Source organism: Grampus griseus (genome assembly GCF_964374135.1).
Source record: "Grampus griseus genome assembly, chromosome: 17".
NCBI lineage: Eukaryota > Metazoa > Chordata > Mammalia > Artiodactyla > Delphinidae > Grampus > Grampus griseus.
In genome coordinates this window covers 41,262,434-41,281,397 of record NC_139011.1, presented here as the reverse complement: position 1 = coordinate 41,281,397, position 18,964 = coordinate 41,262,434, and the positions used below count along the sequence as shown (strand labels likewise).

Sequence of the window (18,964 nt, the reverse complement as noted above, 5' to 3'; positions counted from 1 at the left end):
TAATATTAGAAGTAGAAAGCAGGATTATAAAATAGCTCCTGTTTGTTCAAACTAAAGGATGTAGGTATATTAGAAAATTCAAGAAAATTTCAGGAAATAGCACTGTGCATATAGTAGTGGGGGGAAATCAGAGGCAGATGACTCCCTTTGATCAGACTATCACCAAAATGGGCTAACCTGAGTCCGATCTCCATGTATAAACAATATAGAAATTGCTCTTGGTCCCCACTGATCTTCTTATCTACAAATATATCCCTGAGAATCACTTTCAGTGGACACATGTTTATATTTGAAGAGCAAAGAAAATATATCTGATTAAAAGTCTATACTAAGTTTAATCTTCGGCCTAAAAAGGGTAACTGTGCACATCGGTGATTCACAAAAGGGTAAGATGCAAGGAATGCACATGTCCCAGAGTTAACAAAAAATAATGGTAACACATGGTGCTGGGTCTGTAATAATGATATTGGTATACTCTGGATGCTTGTGGAAGTATAAAGTTTTTCAATTTTAGATGCCAGTTTTTCCCAGGAATTTCATTGTATTCCAAGGAAGTAATTCAAAAAAGAAGGAAAGAGTTCACTGCTTCAATTTATTTATTATAGTATTATTTGTAATAATATGAAAAATTAGAAAACAACCTAAATTTAAGGGAATGGTTAGGTAAATTGTAATATGTCAGTGCAAGGGAACATATAGCCATTAGAAGTTATACTGATATTGCATAGGTGTTTTTCAACTTTCACACATTATACATTGGATTGACATGCCAAGCTGTTTTTCACATCTAATCTAAATCAATGTTTCTCAAACTTCAGTTATATATATTTAAAACTTAATAATCATGGATTCCATGTGTTGATTTCAATAATCTGAATGATAATGCTATAAATATAAAGCATTAAACTATGTTTTTAAGCTCCTTATGTATTGAAACCAATTTACTAATGAAGTAACAAACCAGTGAAATATTAACTAAAAACTTTAATGTGAAAAATTATATTTTGCTAACACCAAATTTCTACTCTCTGTGTATGACAAACCTACACAGTTAGGTACCGTGAGATGACTCATTTCTCATCATGTTGCTCTGTTCAGTCCATTATGAAATCTCTTTTTTTTTTCTTTTAGCACAGTGATCAGTACATCATTCTGTTTTTACTTAGCAATACATCATTTAGTATTTTTTTTCTGATTTTTTTCTGGGGAGACCACAACAGTGAGAGGCCTGCGTACAGCAAAAAAAAAAAAAAAAAAAAAATGAAAACACAAAAACTCAGAGTTAGCTGATCTCTGGGAATGCATCCATTGGTAAAAGTAGTTGTTATTTGAAATTGAAATTGGTAAAAGTAGTTGTTATTTGAATTGCTGGTTTGTGCTGCTGTCTGCTAGACTCTGCTGCTGGGGAGGAAAAAGTGAGTCTCATTGGATTTTGTCACATCCCACTAGTAGCCTTCTGGTTCTCACTACCACCAGGCATGGATGGTGTGGGGAAGAGCAAGAGTAGCACAAGTGTTCAGGACTGTGGCCGTGAGGATGCTTGTTCACGTGTAGAGAATAACTGGCAGAGACCCTACTCAGCTGCAATGACTAGAGGTTTCCTTCATCCCTTCTCCAGACAGTGCTTCTGGTGCAGAGTTTTATAGGTTTCACTGCACTAAGCTGTGTGTTGGGTAGGGGTAGTGAGTGAGTCTTTGGAATGAGGATTGCCAGGTTCACCTTCCCAATTCTAGGCTGATAGAGTGGTTGGCAGAGTCCTGACTTGAGAATAGACATCTTCTCCTTCGTACTTCCTGACTTATGACATGTGAATATCTTGTTTTGTCTTTTAGAAAGCTAACTTTCACAACAATTTTTCATAAATAATATTGCATGAAAGTAGGTGGCCTTTAGAATACATGATGTTCACTAAATGGTATTGCAGCAATCAAATCTGGAAAAGAAATACTTATTGCACACATAGTAAAATAAATTCCAATTGGATTAAAGAATTAAAAGTTAACAGTGAAACCAATGATCACTATACAAAAACATTGGTTCCTCTTTTGTTGTTGTTGTTGTTGTTGTTGTTGTTTTTGCGGTACCCGGGCCTCTCACTGTTGTGGCCTCTCCCGTTGCGGAGCACAGGCTCCAGACGCGCAGGCTCAGCGGCCACGGCTCACGGGCCTAGCCCCTCTGCGGCATGTGGGATCTTCCCGGACTGGGGCACGAACCCGTGTCCCCTGCATTGGCAGGCGGACTCTCAACCACTGCGCCACCAGGGAAGCCCTGGTTCCTGTTTTTAAAAAACGTTTTTAATAGATAAAGCCAGAAACAATGTAAGTGTATAACAATAGGAACTGGTTAGATTATGATAAACCTGTACAGTTATGTGCCATGACCATTCAATATTCTTGAAGTATATTGACATATATACTATGGAAAGATGCTCATAATATATTGTTAAGTAAAACTAGTTCATTACAGAGTTGTAAAAGAGATAAGATCTAATACTGTTTACTAGGTTCTGGACACTGTACTAAGTTTTTTCCAGCTTTTATTTCATTTTATCTTCATGTTTTTAATTTATGTATATATATTCAATTACATATACATTCATAGAACACAGGTTATTTTCTAATACGTTTTAAAAGTTTTATTGAGATGTAATTGGCATAGAATAAACTTGTACATATTTAAAATGTAGAAGTTGATAATTTTAGACACTTAGACACACTTGTGAAACCATCAACAAAATCAGTATAATACACATTATCATACCCAAAAGTTTCGTTGTGCTCCTTGGTAACCTCTCCCTTTTTCCTCTTCTTACCCCACCTCTACTGCTGTAGAAAATCAGGAAAGATCAGGAAACCAGTGATCTGCTTTCTGTCACTATAAATTAGTTTTCATTTTCTAGAATTTTATATAAATGGAGTCATATAGCATATACTTTTTCGGTTCTTTTTTTCCTCCACTCAGCATAATTATTTTGAGATTCATATATGTTGGGTGTATCAATAGTTCATTTCTTTTTATTGCTGAGTAGTATCCTATTGTATGGCTATACCACATTTAAAAAATTTTTTTTTAATTTATTTAATTAATTTTTTTGGCCATGCCGCGTGGCTTGTGGGATTCTAGTTCCCCAGCCAGGGATTGAACCCGCACCCTCGGCAATGAAAGCATGGAGTCCCAAACCACGGGACCACCAGGGAATTCCCTGTACCACAATTTGACTGAACTAAATTACACGCAAGAATTTTGTCTCCATTAGGAGAATTATGCAGCAATTTTCATGAAGTTTTTTAAGCAATAGCACCTTTGTTTTTTGTGTGGGAAATAGCTATTGGGTTTATGAGATCCAGATTTAATTATTGTTGGGAAGGGAGTCCATTGTGGTGTGAGGATATGCATGGGAGACAACAGGCTCTCAATGAAAACTGATAGAGGAGAAACTTAGGAGGAGCCTGCAAAGACATTGTGTTTGATTCTGGAGATTTTCAAAGCTCTCTGGATCTGTCACATAAAGGACTACTGTAATGTTAATTCTGGGTAACCTGCTGATTGAAAAAAGTGTTAAACTAGATATCAGAAGATATGCATTGTAATCCTAGTTGTGTCACCTACTAGCTATATGACTTCATTAAGTCATCACCTCTCTGAACTTCATATTCCTTTTATATAAGGATTAGTATAAGAACTGTGGATCTGCCAGGCCTGCTAGTTATGTAGTGCACATTGTGCTCTAGAGAGGGATAGCCATCTTGTTAAGGGAAGGGAGGGTGGGGGGCTGAACTCCAGTGTACTCTGCAGCAAGCTGTGTGTTGTAGCATGAGGCTGTATCTGCCCAGAGCAGGGATGCCTTTTTCAACTTCTCACAGAGGCCCATCTATTCATCAAGCAGACACAGCAGCACTAAGTCTTCCTGGGTGGGAGGTAAGGTAAGGGTGAAACACTATTAATTTGTTCAAAGATGCTGTATAGGTAATGGTGGCTTTGTCCATGCCTACCTCACAGGATATGGAGAACAACAGTGTGTGGAAGTGCCTTGAAAAGTATAGTGTTACACAAATATAATGTCTTGCTATTTTGCTGTTCATCTGTGGTTTATTTTAGGGTAGATACGACAAGAATTGAATACTCCATTCCTTTAAGAGAAAACTGGGCACTACCATATTTTGCATGCCAAGTCGCTGCACTTACAGGCTATTTAAAAAGCAACTTAAATTCTTATGGAGAGGTAAGATACAAATTTATTTGTCACAATTCTGATGTATTGCAAATGTGGTACATTATTTTAAAGCTATTCATATTAAGAGTTAAATTATACTCAGTGAAACCTGAACTACACCGTAAAGGATATAGTTAGGTAGTCTTGTTATAACTGTTATTCTGTAATCTGATTGACAGTAAATTATATTTATGAGAAAGGAGATGTTATATTGTTTTAGTGCAGTTACTTGACAAATATATGAAGAATATCTTATTTTGAAAATTAATCTGTCTCGTTATTTTACCATTTCTCTCACTTCTGGAACATTGATGGCCTTTAATCATCACAAGTTGAAGAATATTAATGAAGATATAAAGAGTGACTACAAGGGACAACAATGTAGCACTGCATATTTTGTTTGCCCGTATGTTTTCTGTGACTGAGGTGTAGGTAAGCTAGTGAGCTTCAGGAGACTATCCTGGATAGTTTAGATTCTTAGTGTTGTGCTCTTGTTGTTGTTGCCATAAGCCCTTTCAGCAGTCAAGTGAAGCTTAGAGACTCTATCAGAATAATGATTTTAAATGCATAAAATAAAATAAATGTGATTATAAAAGGCAACCAATTACACTGAAATTGACTTAAATGTAGCAATCCTTTGACAGTCTGTCTGCCTGTCTTAGGTTAAGAATTCCTGGCTAGAAAAAGGGACTGTAGGGACCTGGTTGGCCAGGAAATTGTATTTACTTATGGTTCCTTTTTGAAATCTCTGAAAAATGTTCTTTCCTCCTTTCAGTGATGTCAGATGTCCTGAGCATAGCAAACTTTATTTCATTTTTTATAACACTAGTATTTCCTTTCTTATCTAAAATAATAAGAACACATTTCAGATTTGTAATTTTCCTTTTGTTGGTTTTGTATAAACAGCTTTCTGAGAAAGAATATTTTCTATAATAGGGAGTATTTGAGTGTTTTCCTGTTAGATTGTGTAGCTGTCTCTTAGGAAAGAATAGTTCTTCAAGTTTTTTGTTTTGTTTTGTTTTGTTTTTTTGTGGTTCGCGGACCTCTCACTGTTGTGGCCTCTCCCGTAGCAGCCTCTCCCGTTGCGGAGCACAGGCTCTTTTATTTTATTTTACTTTTGGCCATACCGCCCAGCACGTGGGATCTCAGTTCCCCGACCAGGGATTGAACCCGTGCCCCCTGCAGTGGAAGCATAGAGTTCTAACCACTGGACCGCCAGGGAATTCCCTTTCAAATATCTTTTTTTTCTTTTTTTTAAATATCTTTTTAATAAAACTATTATTCTTATTTATTTTAAAAGAAGGAGTTTGGAAAAGGTAGAATGAAATGTAAACTTATTTTTTCCCTTCTATACTATATTTTATATTTTTCTGAATAACTTATTTTTATTGCCATGTTATGTATTCTTTCTAGTATTTTTTTAAATTCTAACTTTTTTAAATTAAAAAAGTAATACAAGGGATTCCCTGGTGGTGCAGTGGTTAAGAATCCGCCTGCCAATGCAGGAGACACGGGTTTGATCCCTGGTCTGGGAAGATCCCACATGCCGTGGAGCAACTAAGCCCATGCACCACAACTACTGAGCCCACACACCACAACTACTGGAGCCTGCACACCTAGAGCCCGTGCTCCGCAACAAGAGAAGCATCCACAATGAGAAGCCTGTGCAACACAACAAAGAGTAGCCCCCACTCGCTGCAACTAGAGAAAAAGCCTGTGTGCAACAACGAAGACCCAATGTAGCCAAAAAATACATATATAAATAAATAAATTTTTTTTAAAGTAATACATCTACATTGTACAGATGGTAAAAAAAAAATTCAGTCATTGCAAATGGATAGATATACAGTGAAAAGTATATTTCCATTCAGTTTACTGTTGTTTACCAAGGACTTGGTGCTTTTTGAAGGGATCCAAGAATAGCTTATACTCCTATTTTAGTTTACATTTTGTTTCTCCTTTTTTATTTAACCACAATTATTTTTCTCTGTTTTGAAAGTATTCCATAATATTCTCCCTTCTTCCCTCCCCTTCCTCTTTCTCTTTTTTCCTCTCTTCATATTAAGGTAAAGCAGGAAAATTGTCCTTAACAGTTATTTGATTATTTATAACTAACCACTCATCTGGTATTCAAGAGTACACAGCAAGAGCAAAATATCTATGAAAATATTAAAGGAGTAACAATATTAAGGATTCTATAAAAACATGGTAGTAAAAAAAAGCAAGTTTACTGTATTCTTAACCCTTCAGCTTAAAACTCAATTTTTTAAAAAGCAAAACTGCTCTTTCTGCCTATGATGGTGCCCGTTAAAAATCTCATGGCACAGCGTGGGCAAAGAAAAGAAGTAGGTCCTAAAGTTTACTCTTGACTATACCCATTCTGTAGAAGATGAAGTCACGGATGCTGCCAACTTTGAGCAGTTTCTTCAGGGGAGAAAGTGAATGGAAAAGCTAGGAATCTTGGTGGAGGTGTTGTAACAATCGAAAGAAGCAAAAGCAAGATTACTGTAACTTCTGAGGTGCCTTTTCCCAAAAGGTATTCGAAATACCTCACCAAAAAATATTTGAAGAAGAATAATCTGTGACTGGTTATGCGTAGTTGCTAACAACAAAGAAAGTTATGAATTGCGTTACTTCCAGATTAATCAAGATGAAGAAGAGGAGGAAGACGAGGAATAAAACTCAATTATCTGGTATATTTTGTATGAGTTCTTGAATAAAACTTAGGAACCAAAAAATATATCTATATAAAAAGCAAAACTGTCCAATCCTTCAATTATGTTTGCTTCCCCTTGAACTTACCCTATACACACATGCCTTTGTGTGTGTGTGTGTGTGTGTTGAAATCTAAAGAAGGTTTGTACCTGAATTAATAGTATTGTATCAGTGACAATTTACTGTTTTTTTTTTTTTTTTTTTTTGCGGTACTCGGGCCTCTCACTGTTGTAACCTCTCCTGTTGCGGAGCACAGGCTCCGGACACGCAGGCTTAGCGGCCATGGCTCACGGGCCCAGCCGCTCCGCGGCATATGGGATCTTCCCAGACCGGGGCCGAACCCGTGTCCCCTGCATCGGCAGGCGGACTCTCAACCACTGCGCCACCAGGGAAGCCCAATTTCCTGGTTTTGACAGTGTATAATGGTCGTGTAAGATATTGTCATTGAGGGAAGCTGGGTGAGGCAGTCCATGAGAATTCTTTTTCTTTTATGGCTGTGTTGGGTCTTTGTTGCTGTGCACAGGCTTTCTCTAGTTGAGGCGAGAGGGGGCTACTCTTGATTGCGGTGTGCCGGCTTCTCACTGCGGTGGCTTCTCTTGTTATGGAGCACGGGCTCAAGGCGTGCGGGCTTCAGTAGTTGTGGCACGCTGGCTCAGTAGTTGTGGCTCGCAGACTCTAGAGCGCAGGCTCAGTAGTTGTGGCACATGGGCTTAGTTGCTCCGTGGCATGTGGGATCTTCCCAGACCAGGGATTGAATTTGTGTCTCCTGCATTGGCAGGTGGATTCTTAACTACCACACCACCAGGGAAGTCCCATGGGAATTCTTTGTACTGTTTTTGTAACTTCATGTGAACTAATTAAAACTAAATATATATATGTATTTTTTATTATAACTTTTTTACATGCATTCCTTTTCTGGGGGGAAGGGTGTATAATTGTATGAATTTTTATCATGTGTAGTTTCAAGTAATCATTACCATAATCAAGATGTGTATGTATATATACACACACACTATACGTCACTTATGTTACCCCTTAATAGTCATATCTTTCCCTCAGCCCTAACCTCTGGCAACCATAGATTTGTTCTCTGTCACTGTAATTTTGTCACTTTGAAGGGTTATGTAAATGGAATTCTGTAGTATGTTATCCTTCAAGATTGACTTTTTTCATAAAGCCTAATGCCATAAACACCTATCCAAGTGATGTTGCATGTACCAGTAATTTGCTCCTTTTTGTTACTGAGTAGTAGTATAGGAACATGGATATTTTAATCATATATTTTGTACTTTGCTTTCCACTCTTCAGACTAGATCTCATGGTCCCAGTTGCATCAGGATATCCAAGCTCAGATCTTTTGTGCAGTTACATGGAGCCATCCAGAGATATCTGTGGTTGATTACTGAAACCCATTTACTGTTACTTAAGTAATATATATAAAAAAGCTGACAATAAAGGCATAGTTGAAAATGAAGTGAGAAAGGTAAGGGGTAGACAAGAGTGCATAGAATTTTGAAAATGTCCAGAGAAAGGAGAAACTTAGGTCATTCTCCAGATTGTGTTTGACATGTGTTCCTATTACTATTATTATTTTTAATTTGGCGGCACCGCACGGCATGCGGGATCTTAGTTCCCTGACCAGGGGTCCAGCCTGGGCCCTGCCAGTGAAAGCGCCGAGTCCTAACCACTGGACCGCCAGGGAATTCCCTCTATCATATTTTCACCGCATGTTCTTAGAGTAGTTTGAGAATAAACCTTTGGAATTGGCAATTTGTTTCATTATACTGTAGCTTTTTGCTAGCATCCCCAAAGTAATCTCTAAGTGGCCAGTAGGTTACTTAAGCTGAATCTAGATCTGACCCTTCATTGATTTCTGGAGCTGGTTTTTCTGAGGATAATGGTTTTAGGCCTGGTTATTACAGTTCTGTTGTTCCACATGAGAAGATTTCCAGAACACTTTCTCTTACAGCTATGGTGATAGATAGAGCAGAAGCTTATGTTATTCTATTAGTGCTGAGCCCTTCTGGGCCTTGCCCTTGATATGTGATCAACTGGTGGAATTTTTCCATCTCTTTCATTTTGTTATCTGGTCTTAATCTTATTCAGGATGCTGAAAAATTCTTAACATCTGCTGATGGTCTGAGGTATCTCTGACTCTGGAATTTATCATTGAGTATAGTCAGCTGAGTCTGAAAGATTTAGTTTTGGAGAACACAGTTCTTATCTTAGGTTTCTTGACTTGACTCTTATTGTCCTTTCATTGTTCTTATCAGAACCAATTGTTTTGACACTATGGCTGATGGAGGAATTAGGAATAAAAAGGTAGGTCCCTAGAAGAAGTTGAGACTGTTGCTAGAAATATGCTAAGACTTGGTTTCTCACTAAGGGATCACTTGGGAGATGACATTTGGAGGGACAGAATAGACTTTAGCCAGGCATATTTCAGGCAAGGGCAGTGAAATCCTTGTGTTTAGTACTTTAGCAGATGAAAACAGCTGAGAGTTTTATATGGTTGACAGTATAAACTTTGGGAAAAGGTAAGGCCACACTGTGCTGAAAGGAAATGAAAAAAGAAATGGACTTTTTTCCATGGGGTGTGGAATGGGCTGAGACATAAATAGACTAGTCACATGGAAGCTCTTAGGAAAATATGAAGCAGCAGGGAAGTGAAAATGTTATAGAGTGAAAGGAGTTACTTCCACTGTAACTAAAGCCGAGCAGTCAAGCCTAGTAAAAGCCACCATTTAAAAATATTTATTCCTTTATCTCTTTTGGGGTGAAAGAAAATTGTACTGAATTTTCTTTTTTTCTTTGTCTTCCTGAAGTTCTCAGTATAATGTTGAACATTGAAGGGCAAGTGGTTGATTTCTCTTTAGAGTGCTTGATTTAAGATCTTATTGTTTATGTAAGGATTTAATAATTATGTGATTTAAAAACAAAGTTTCAAAAATTGTATAGCCTTAAAGTGGAAGCAGTAACAGAGCTGCAATATTTGAGGTAACAACCTCACAGATTTTTATAGTAATGAAGCTGTTGATATTTAGTTTCTTTCTTTGTTTTCCCTAGAGGTTTTGCTACTTGTTGATGAGTGCTTCAACTTACACATTTATGATGATGTGGGAGTACAGCCACTACCTCTTGTTTCTTCAAGCAATATCTCTCTTCTTGCTAGATAGTTTTTCACTGGAGCAAAGTGAAAAGGTATTATGGCATTTCAAAATTATTATTTTAAATCTAGAGAATAAATGTCTTTATAGGGTTGTATAAAACCACTTAGCTTTTAAGCTTAATTTGAAATGTTTTAATAGGCTCTGATTTATACTTCTACTCAAAAGGTTGCTAAACTTATTCTCCCCTAGTCCTTTTAGAAGCACTTTGAAATTCCCTTAAACATGGTCTGCTTAACCAGAGTCACCCCTGTGCTTCCTCTCTATTTCTAGCTACTTCTCCATCTTCCCTTTCTGTTTCTTTAAAAAAAGAAAAAGGTGAAATATAGGAATGTACAAAAGAGTATATGCATGCTGTATATACAATGTATAGAAAAAATATGAGTATTTGAACACCCAGGCCAAGATATGGAGCATATGAACACTAGAAGCCCCTTTTTCTCAGTCACATCCTGCTCCCTCCCCATCAGAGGCTAACTGTCCTGAATTTTGTTAATCCTTTCCTTCTTTTTCTTTGTTTTTTTACCACCTCTCTGTGTATTCCTAAAACTATGTTGTCAAATAATGTATTGTTTACTTTTGCCTGATTTGCTTCTGAGATTCATCCCTGGTGATGTACAGAGCTATATTTCATTCATTTTTATTTACTGATGTATTCTATTGCTGATGAACATTTCAGGTTTTTTCCAGTTTATTGTTCATATGACCAATGCTGCTGTAACATTTTTATACATGTCACCTGGCACAGAAGTGCAAGATTTTTCTAGAATATATAGTGGAATTACAAGTCAAATTCATAGTGGAATTACAAGTCAAAGGATGTGTACATATTCAATCTAACTAAAGATACCAAGCTTTTCCCCAGAATGGTTATATCAATTTATACTTGTCAGCAGTAAAGGTTCCCATAAACATTTTGTTCCTTTGTTTATCTTTTTCTCTTTTGCCCTCTCATCTTTTTTTTTATTTATAAACATGTATTAAGTATTTAATATGTTGTCTAAGCCAGAAATTTGGGAATCTTCTCGCTCTTCTCTTCCTTTTCTTCAGATGGTCCAGAATTCTGATGAGTACCAACATTTAGGTTATTTCAATAGAGAGAATTTAATATAAACAATCATTAACCAAGTATAAAGTTGTTAACTTGTTAAATGAAAAGGTAATAAGTACCTGAAAGTATTATAGAGGTAGCAACTTCAGGAAGCAGCTACCTCCCCTAGAGCTGAGGGCTGAAAGGAAGAATTTGGAATTATTAAAACGTAGAAGCTTAGAGGAGGGAACCCCGTGGAGCTGAAACAGACTTCTGAGGAAGGGCCACTGCTCAGCTTTGCTGGTATCTCTGAACTGGGGAGAAGGGCTCTGTGGAAATGGGACCCAGACTTCTGAGAATGGTACTCTGACCAGCTGATTCTGCCATCTCTGGGGTAAGAAGATGTGATACAGCTCGTTCTTCAAGTGTTAGGGAAACTGCAGCTGCATCCAGCTGCCTTAACAGGAAGGAATTAACTCTGTTGGAGTGAAGAAGCATTGCTGAGGTGATCCTCCCGGGAGCTGCAGGCTGCAGTAAGGAACACGCCCCTGCTCTCTCCTCCAACTCTTATTATCTCTCGCTAACATGGATTGGCAGAGATTAATAGAGAGCCAAATGAAAAAGCAGAAATGTAGACTGAAGAAGCCGGCCCCAGCATTATGAGGCCGGGATAGAGGGATAGGTTTGGAGCTAAGAGAACCAGCAGCCAAGATGAAAAAATAGAACATGACCAGCACCCAGAAGATCCCATAATGCCCTCTCTTGTCATTGCTTCAGCCTCCCGACAGTGAGGTATCTTTTTAAAAAATGGCTCTGGCCTTTTTGGGATTTTTTTTCTTTTGGTTTTTTTTTCTTTTTTTAACTTTTAACACTCTGCCTTTTGATTCCTCCCCCTCCCCCCAACTAGTGTCTATATTTTGTCTTAGTTCTCCCCTTTCTAAAAGGAATTTATTTTATGGCAGATTAAATTATTATACTATAGAATTTTAGAAAAGAAATATAGTAAGACATAACTTTCCTGAGAGATCTTCTATTAGGAAATTGAATTTAACTTTCTTATTGTCACTGTTAAATGGACCAAGTGCGAAATCCTTTTCTCTGGTGCTACATTTCATGGGAGTATATTTTCACCGGATAGGTTTTGGGAACTGCTGCTAATGGTTATGATTTTTGATTTATGCAGCTTGATGTTGCATAGATGGACAAGACAAACCAAGTGAAATTAAGTCAGAGCCTGGGATTAAAGAAGGTTTTTCCAGTCTGATTTAGACATCCATGGTTTCAAAGCTTTTTACTTTGTGGAGAGTTCTTTCTAAAAAGGAAGTGATAAATTAGTTACATCCCATGGCATTAAAACTACGAATTGAATGGTTGTAAATATAATACTGTCCAAAATTATAGTAGAGCATTTACTTTATAATTGTAGTCAAATCTTACGTAATGAAAATATGTACAATAAAATTCATTTAATTCTCATTCATTTTATTTTTGTCCCAACAGGTTCATGAAGTTTATAAAATCTATATATTTTCTCTCTTTCTGGGATATTTACTGCAGTTTGAGAATTCGGCTTTATTGGTATCTCCTTTATTAAGTTTTGTAATAGCCTTAATGCTTGCTAAGTGCCTTCAGGTAATTAGAATTGCCTTTTTATCATTCTTGGGGGGAATTTTTAAATTGTTAATTTTTTTAAACCTCACTTCTTTGTTCATATAATTTTCCTCCCTGCATAGCTGAATGTGAAGAAAGGAACTTTCGTGGCTAAAATAATGAAAGTGATTAATTTTTACTTGGTGTGTACTCTGACAGTGACATTGAATATTATAATGAAAGTAAGTAACTCTGTGTTTGAGATTCATGTGGTAGAGCAAATTGAATAATGAAATATACTGGGCTAAATTTTAATGAGAATAATGGGATAGCAAAGTAAGAGTTTGTACAGTAACATGTTTAGTTGAACAATAATCATACCTAGTATATTAGGTGCGAAAATAGGATTCTGAGTCTTTCCTATAGAAATGCTTTTTAAAAATTACACTTTATTTTTCATTTAATTTAAAATGTCATCATTACCCAATTAACACTAAGTAATATATGGAATAAATTCAGATGAGTCAAAGACATTCAAAAGAGTGGGTAAGTTATTTAAGCCAGGTGGGATCAGGTTAAAATCTTCTTACTACCCCATTATAGTTTTATGCTTAACTATAAAGTAATGTGATTGACTATGCCAATAAATCTCCTTGCTTCATAGTTAGATCATGTATTTTTAATTCATATTTTTTGTTTTGTGGTCTTGCTGTATTTTCTAGTTCTAGTATTGGACTAAAGCATATTGCTATAAACTTAGCTAATAGTTCTTTGTTGTAACTAGTGTTTTTCTCCTTCAGATGTTTGTCCCCCACAAAGAAAATGGACATATGCTGAAATTCCTTGAAGTAAAATTTGGACTAAATATGACTAAGTAAGTTTTAGATTATGTAAGTTTACCTAACTCTATAGCACTTAGAAGATAAAGAGCAAAAATAATCAAAGGAGGGAGTACACACCTAATTACATACCACTTAGAAAATAATTTGGGATATTACAATATCTAGAAGAAATAAGACATCAATACTTTTCTCATTTAAAAAAAAATCTCATTTAGGTCTTTTAAAATTAGATATACTTAAACCTCAATAGCATCACAGTATGTTGAGGCTACTTTCCTTGATGAGGAGTGATGATACAATCTAAGGTCAGAATAAATTAAAGATTTAAAATGAATAAAGAACCAAGGAAATTTTAACCACTAACTGCAAAATGTTATATTACAAAGAGTATGGGTGTAAATCAACTATAGTTCAATTAAAAAAAAAAAAGTTCATGATATACTCCAAATCTATACTTTAAAAAAAAAAGGGCATAGGCATTAAAAATGGGGTGGTCAGTAAGATATTTATTTCATAGCAAAGAATCTTATCTTTGGTCATAATAGTGGATTGGACCAGAAGCTGACTTTTTAAATTCAAAAATAGTGTTGTACCTTTTGTTGTTTAAATGCATTTTTTAAATCTAAAATGAAATAAATGATTTTATGTACTGATAGAGTCCATTTGCATAACAGAAAATATATATTTACCTATACATATCTCAAGTTCATATAGTAGACCGTAGAATCTTATAATCGTTTGCTGGGATTACATGGGATTTTAGATACTGTGAATGAAATTTTATGTTGTGATATATCAGTTAACCAAGTGTTTGACATTGCTTAGACACTGGAGAAGCCTTCTGAAGTGTAAATCGTATATGGCTATCTAGTAAGATAAAAGGATCCTTTAAGAGGCCATGTGCTTCATAAAGGTAGGGACCATGTCTTTTTCAGGTGTATTTGTAGGCCTGACACTCATCAGGCAACTAGTAAAAGTTGGTTGCAGACCTCCATAATTGACTGGCCTTTTCACTGATTTTCTCTTTAACCTTGGAAGACTCTAGAATGAGCCTAGCATTAAGCTCTGCTTTTGTCCAGTGTTTCTTAGTTGATGTTCTATAGTGCGCCTTTGTTCCTCATGTCAGGTACTAGGCTTCACAAGGTAATATACTGGGTATTTTAAGATTAAGACTTATTAATCTTGTCCTTAAGAATATTGCTGGCTCATTAGATAGTTTTTATACAATTAATGGCATGGGTGGTGTAAATAATAAGTGCTTTATGTGCAAATGTGCCAATTGGATATCAGGATTTGTAATTCACCAGAATTTCAGGAGACATTTCTGTTGAGACGGAATTTTAAGAATCAGTAAAGAGGGCTTCCCTGGTGGCGCAGTGGTTGAGAGTCCACCTCCTGATGCAGGGGACACGGGTTCGTGCCCCAGTCCGGGAAGATCCCACATGCCGCGGAGCGGCTAGGCCCGTGAGCCATGGCCGCTGGGCCTGCGCGTCTGGAGCCTGTACTCCGCAACGGGAGAGCCCACAACAGTGAGAGGCCCGCGTACCACACACACACAAAAAATAAATAAAATAAAAAGATGTTAAAAAAGGGGCTTCCCTGGTGGCACAGTGGTTAAGAATCCGCCTGCCAATGCAGGAGACACTGGTTCGAGCCCTGGCCCGGGAAGACCCCACATGCCGCAGAGCAGCTAAGCCCGTGCGCCACAACTACTGAGCCTGTGCCCTAGAGCCTGCGAGCTGCAGCTACTGAAGCCCACGCGCCTAGAGCCCCCGCTCCGCAACAACAGAAGCCACCGCAATGAGAACCCGCGCACAGCAACGAAGACCCAACGCAGCCATAAATAAATAAAGAAAAGAAAAGAAAAGAATCAGTAAAGAAGTGTTAATAAATATTTATTTAATGTGCAAGATACTGGGCCAGGTACTCTGGGGGATACAAAAATGACTACGATCTAACGCATAGCAGATTGCATTAAGCACTATAATAAAGGGATAATTAAAGTGCCATGGGAATATGGGGAAGGAAGGATTGAGACGGGGGTTATGGAAAGAATATCATTAAATTGGAATTTGAATTAGACCTTATAGAATCAGTTACTTTAGTAGGCAGATTTTTAAGACGTGCTTTCGTCCTAGGTACAAAATATTTTGATGGCAGCCTCTCTGATACAGTTGTATAGCTGTTTGGCACATTGTGAAACTTTAACCTTTTAGTTTAAACCCAGTGATTTGTGAAGCATTCTCAATCCATCCGTGAGCACTCCTGAACATCATTCCATCGCTCACCTCTTCCCCCAGGGCTAGGAATTTGAGAATTAAATGGAGGTTGAAGATGGATTGGGAGTGAGAATGCAGATAAATCTACGTATAACTAGGAGGCTTGTTGATTATATTTAGTGTGGGTTAAAAAAAAAAAGTTTATCCTGACTGTTATAGCTCAAAAAACTTACATTTCACATTTTATGGTTTCTGTCTTAATAATTAGATACCTCTTTTTAAAATGGGTCCTAGTCAAGTTACATTTATCAATATAAAACAGGGCTGTCCAATAACAATATGACATTAGTTGCATACATAATTTTCTAGTAGCATTAAAAAAAAGTAAAAAGAAATAAGTGAATTTCATTTCAATAACGTACTTTATTTAATCCAATATATTAAAAATGTTATTTTAATGTGTAAACAATATAAAATTATTGAGATATATTTTGTATTTTTTAAATTCCTTTTTTCTTGATTTTTTTATCTTTGAAGTCCAGGGTGTATTTTGTGCTTAAAGACTATCTCCATTTGCACTGGCCACATTTCATGTGCTATTAGCTACGTATAGCTAGTGGCTATCATACTGGACAGTGCTGTTAGAGGTTAGACAGTTGAATTTTTTTGTTATCTTCCAGGTAAAAATAGAAAGTAAAACTCCCCTAAAACTGTATTGGGTTCTAGAGATGGTCACATTGCTGGATCATAAAAATGTAGTTTTAAATTTATTAGGGCAGTTTGTTGAGGAGGGTTACTAATGCTATTATTTTCATTTATAAAGGGTATGACCTTTCTGTTGTAAGTTAACGGATTTAGGAAGTGCGTTTAGTTTTGTCTTAGTTTTTACTGAGATGGAAAAAATAATTTTAAGTTCAGTACTTTAAAACATCTGTGATTTTAATATCATGCTTTTGTTTTCTGTAGGAATTTTACAATGAATTGGCTCCTATGTCAAGAATCCCTTCAAGCACCATCTCAAGAATTTTTTTTGCGATTGACACAGTCTTCTTTATTACCTTTCTATATTTTAGTGTTAATTACTTGTTTTCTTTCTATGATTCAAGTTATTTTTAGGAGAATTAAGTAAGTACCTAGGAGAACCAATCATATTACTAACTAATAAATTATGGAAATATAGAAAACTTATTTTTAATATCCTTCCAATATTTGTGTGTTTTAGAGTTTCTAATTGAATTCTCTCTTTATCAGTGTATAAAATATCATTATAAGTAGATGAAATTCAAATTTAAGCTTATACATCTAAATATGTAAGATTCATATTTATTTATTTAGGCAGTGCCGGGTTTTAGTTGCGGCACATGGAATCTTTAGTTGCGGCATGCATGCGGGATCTAGTTCCCCGAGCAGGGATCGAACCCAACCCTCCAGCATTGGGAGTGTGGAGTCTTACCCACTGGACCACCAGGGAAGTCCCTGTAATGTCCATTTTTAATGCAGGAATAATATTTAAATAATCAGTTAAACTTTTACAGACTAATTTACTCAGATTTTTTATTTACTGTAAGCATAATTTTTTCTAATTACTTGAAACTAGTAGTATAAGTGATTTCAAATTATAAAGTTTGACTATTTAAAAATATTTTTATCAAACTTGAAAGGAGGCTGTGTGTAGTAACTTAATTTTGAGAACTTAGTAATTCAAATTATTATTTAACTATTGATTTAACAATCATTAGTTTAGTGATAATTCATCTTGGAAAAGGAACCTATGTATCTTTTTTATTATATTTCCTGAACTTTCATGTTTAGTCTTTATTGAGGCAGTTGTCTTCAAGCTTCAATAGCCATTTTCAAAGACTTGGAGATACCTAAGTTAGGTATTTGACCAGCAGAATATACTTTCAAATTTTTGGAACTACCTATATTTTTTTAATGAAGATATTAAAGATCTTTGATTTTTCAAATAAATATTTTCAAAGTAGTAAAAAAACATTTCTTTCAGTAGTGGTAAGTCCCTGAAAGAAACTATTACGCTTGAAGATGGACAAATTGGAGAAAGGCCAGAAATAATTTATCACGTGATTCACACTATTTTATTGGGCTCTCTTGCAATGATTATAGAAGGGTAAGTGTATATTTGAGCCATTTGTTTTTACAAAGAATTGTCCTTTCTAATGGTAGTTAATGGATACTTTGAAGAACACATTTATAAAAACACTATAAAAACTCAAAAAAACCTTAATCTAACTGGAGTTTAGAGAGGTGTTTATAGTACAGTGAACCGATATTTACTTAGTAATTTATTTGTTCAAAAACTATTGAATGTTTTCCAAGGGCCAGGCATTGTGCTAGGTGCTGGGGGTACAGTGGTGGACAAGATTCTCTAACCTTATGTGACTCATGGTCTATTGAAGGTGACAGATGCTAACCACACAAAAATAAAATTATAACTTTGATAAGCGAAGGAGAGGTAAATGGTGTTATGAGGGTGAGGGTGAGGGTTCAATATACCCTTTTCTTTGAAGTTTGACTCAGATGAGAAATAAGACATAGGAGTATGAAATGGTTCTGAGCACCCAATTTCAAAGTGGGGAGGAGGTTTCTTCATACCAACAAACAATTCTCTGGACACCAGCTGGGTATCCTACAATTCAGCTCAATTTTGACTATCTGCCAGAAGTACCATCAGAATCTACAGGCTTGGGTTCAGTCCAACAAGACTCCCCTGCTACCTCTTCAGACACCAGTTACAAGTCCAGGTTGTCACCTGTGTTTCTGGTGAACTGGCTATAGATCAGAGGTTCCCAAGACCCCCTCCTCAGGTTTGATTAATTTGGTAGAGCAGCTCACAGAACTCAGAGAAACATTTTACTTACTGGTTTATTATCAAAGGATATAAATCAGGAACAGCCACATGGAAGAGGTTCATAGGGCAAGGTATGGGGAAAGGGCTGGAGCTCCCATGCTCTCTCCAGGAGAGAGAAATCCCTACATGTTCACCAACCGGGAAGCTCCTGAACCCTGTACTTTTGGGTTTTTATGGAGGCTTTATTACATAAAAGTCGCCTCATTAACATAATAAAAGATACATTTAAGCTCTCAGCGCTTAGGAAATTCCAAGGGTTTGGGGAGTTGTGAGCCAGAAACCCGTGGTCAAAAACCAAATATATATGAGGAATATATTT

General features: G+C 36.4%; 1 protein-coding gene across 4 annotated transcripts in view; it reads left to right on the top strand.

Annotated features, from left to right (window-relative positions):
* DPY19L4 (dpy-19 like 4) overlaps positions 1-18,964 on the top strand; it is a 58,764-nt gene that overhangs the window by 23,820 nt on the left and 15,980 nt on the right. For 2 of the 4 annotated variants that reach the window (XM_082675144.1, XM_082675141.1), the window contains 7 exons: positions 4,099-4,222; positions 9,995-10,129; positions 12,626-12,757; positions 12,859-12,957; positions 13,516-13,589; positions 16,743-16,901; positions 17,782-17,904. In XM_082675144.1, coding sequence (XP_082531270.1) covers positions 4,099-4,222; positions 9,995-10,129; positions 12,626-12,757; positions 12,859-12,957; positions 13,516-13,589; positions 16,743-16,901; positions 17,782-17,904 — 846 coding nt within the window. The remainder of the gene's footprint in view (positions 1-4,098; positions 4,223-9,994; positions 10,130-12,625; positions 12,758-12,858; positions 12,958-13,515; positions 13,590-16,742; positions 16,902-17,781; positions 17,905-18,964) is intronic. The other 2 variants (XM_082675142.1, XM_082675143.1) reach the window with 2 other exon arrangements.